At 33.6% G+C, this 1,629-nt stretch overlaps 1 protein-coding gene across 1 annotated transcript in view; it reads left to right on the top strand.

Moving 5' to 3' along the window:
• Positions 1 to 195: 195 nt before the first annotated feature.
• Positions 196 to 1,629, top strand: part of LOC107577126 (glutamate receptor ionotropic, kainate 3) — a gene marked incomplete at its 3' end in the record, with an annotated part of 12,073 nt that continues 10,639 nt past the window's right edge. The window contains exon 1 of the mRNA XM_016263240.1: positions 196 to 374. Coding sequence (XP_016118726.1) covers positions 219 to 374 — 156 coding nt within the window. The remainder of the gene's footprint in view (positions 375 to 1,629) is intronic.

The following is a 1,629-nucleotide window of genomic DNA, read 5'->3' as shown; positions in this document are numbered from 1 at the left end:
TATATATATTGGTGTCTTGTGATATCAGTATGGCATACCGTTTTCTTCAAGGTGGTTGCAACTGTTAGACCACATTCAACCAACAACTTACCAGCTATCATGTTCGAAAACCTGCTTGATCACCCCAGGCTGGTTTGAGCTGCTACTGATATACTACGCAATTGACTCTGGCACTCAACTCTTCTTGTGCAGGTTTAATCAGACTCCAGGAGTTAATTATGGCTCCATCCAGGTATAACATCAGGCTGAAGATCCGACAGCTTCCTCTGGACACCACGGACACCAGACCTCTGCTCAAAGAGATGAAAAGGAGCAGAGAGTTTCGCATTATCTTCGACTGCAGCCACATAATGGCTGCCCAGATCCTCAAACAAGTGAGTTCATACTCTGTGAAAGCGATGCACACTCATATCATAACATCACTATCCAGTGATGTTCTCTCAGAACTCAAGCCTGTTTGAAGTTTTACTTCAGATCTAGAGAAGCTGTATTAGATTTGGATCTGACTTTTTAAATGAAATATGCTATATATTTTGCTGGAGGCAGAATGGAGATGAAGCTACACATACATGTGAACATGTACAGTGGCCCCCAAAAGTGTGGATCTGGATGAACTATATAACTACTTTAAATGTGTCAGTGTTATTGAGAAAAAAAAAAGTATATTAAACTAAGCCATTAAGTCGTTTCTCTAATGAAACCCTGATGAAGGCCTGTGTGCATTGGGTTTTTAATATGTAGCCATCTAATAAAGGCTTTATAAAGTTAAAATCTATGTGAGATTGGTTGCTGACTTATGTGACAAAAAAAGCTGCTCAAAATGAAGACTACGGTAAAAATATTTAGTCACTTTGTGGTTGTTAGAACTGCTGTGGCTCTAGCATAATTTTTTGAAGATGTCATTTGCTTGGAAAGTTGATAGTTGAAGTCTATGGCAGCACATATAATCATATGGTAACATGTTGCGAATACTTCAGTGTGTTTCAGGTTTGACTCAAATGCTTAGTGTATGCTGCCGAAAGCATGATCTTTCATAGTATAATAAGTGTATGATTATATATAATTGATATAATGAAGTTGTTTTTGTGAGATAAAAAGTCAAAATTATGAGATACTACATCATGAGATAAAAAATGGAAACTATGAGATACTAAGTCACAATTATGAAATAAAAAGTCACAATTATGAGATACTAACTCAAAATGAGATGAGTTGAAACTTATAAGGTACTAAGTCATAATTATGACTACAAATTTAAATTATGGCAAGTTAAAAATATGAAATACTAAGTTAAATGTATGGAATACAAAGTCATAATTATGATATAAAAAAGTAAGAATTATGAAATAAGAAGTGAAAAAATGTAAGATAAAAAAGGCATAATTAAGACATACTGTTATTTTTTGTTATAAATTATCATAATGACTTTATCTCATAATTTCAACTTTGTCCACATAATTACGATTCATTGTAACTTTTTGTTTTGTCATAATTTCAACTTATTTATGTTAGAATTATTTAGTGTGTGTCACAATTATGATTTATCAAAGCATTTTATTATGTTGTGCAAATGTACAAAATCAGGCTGCAAACACATACCGATGATGAAATGTATGTCACACGCACTGT

Source organism: Sinocyclocheilus grahami, unplaced genomic scaffold, assembly GCF_001515645.1.
Source record: "Sinocyclocheilus grahami isolate Dianchi unplaced genomic scaffold, SAMN03320097.WGS_v1.1 scaffold5202.1, whole genome shotgun sequence".
Classification (NCBI taxonomy): domain Eukaryota; kingdom Metazoa; phylum Chordata; class Actinopteri; order Cypriniformes; family Cyprinidae; genus Sinocyclocheilus; species Sinocyclocheilus grahami.
The sequence above is the reverse complement of the archived record's forward strand: the minus strand, read 5'-3'. Positions and strand labels throughout refer to the sequence as shown.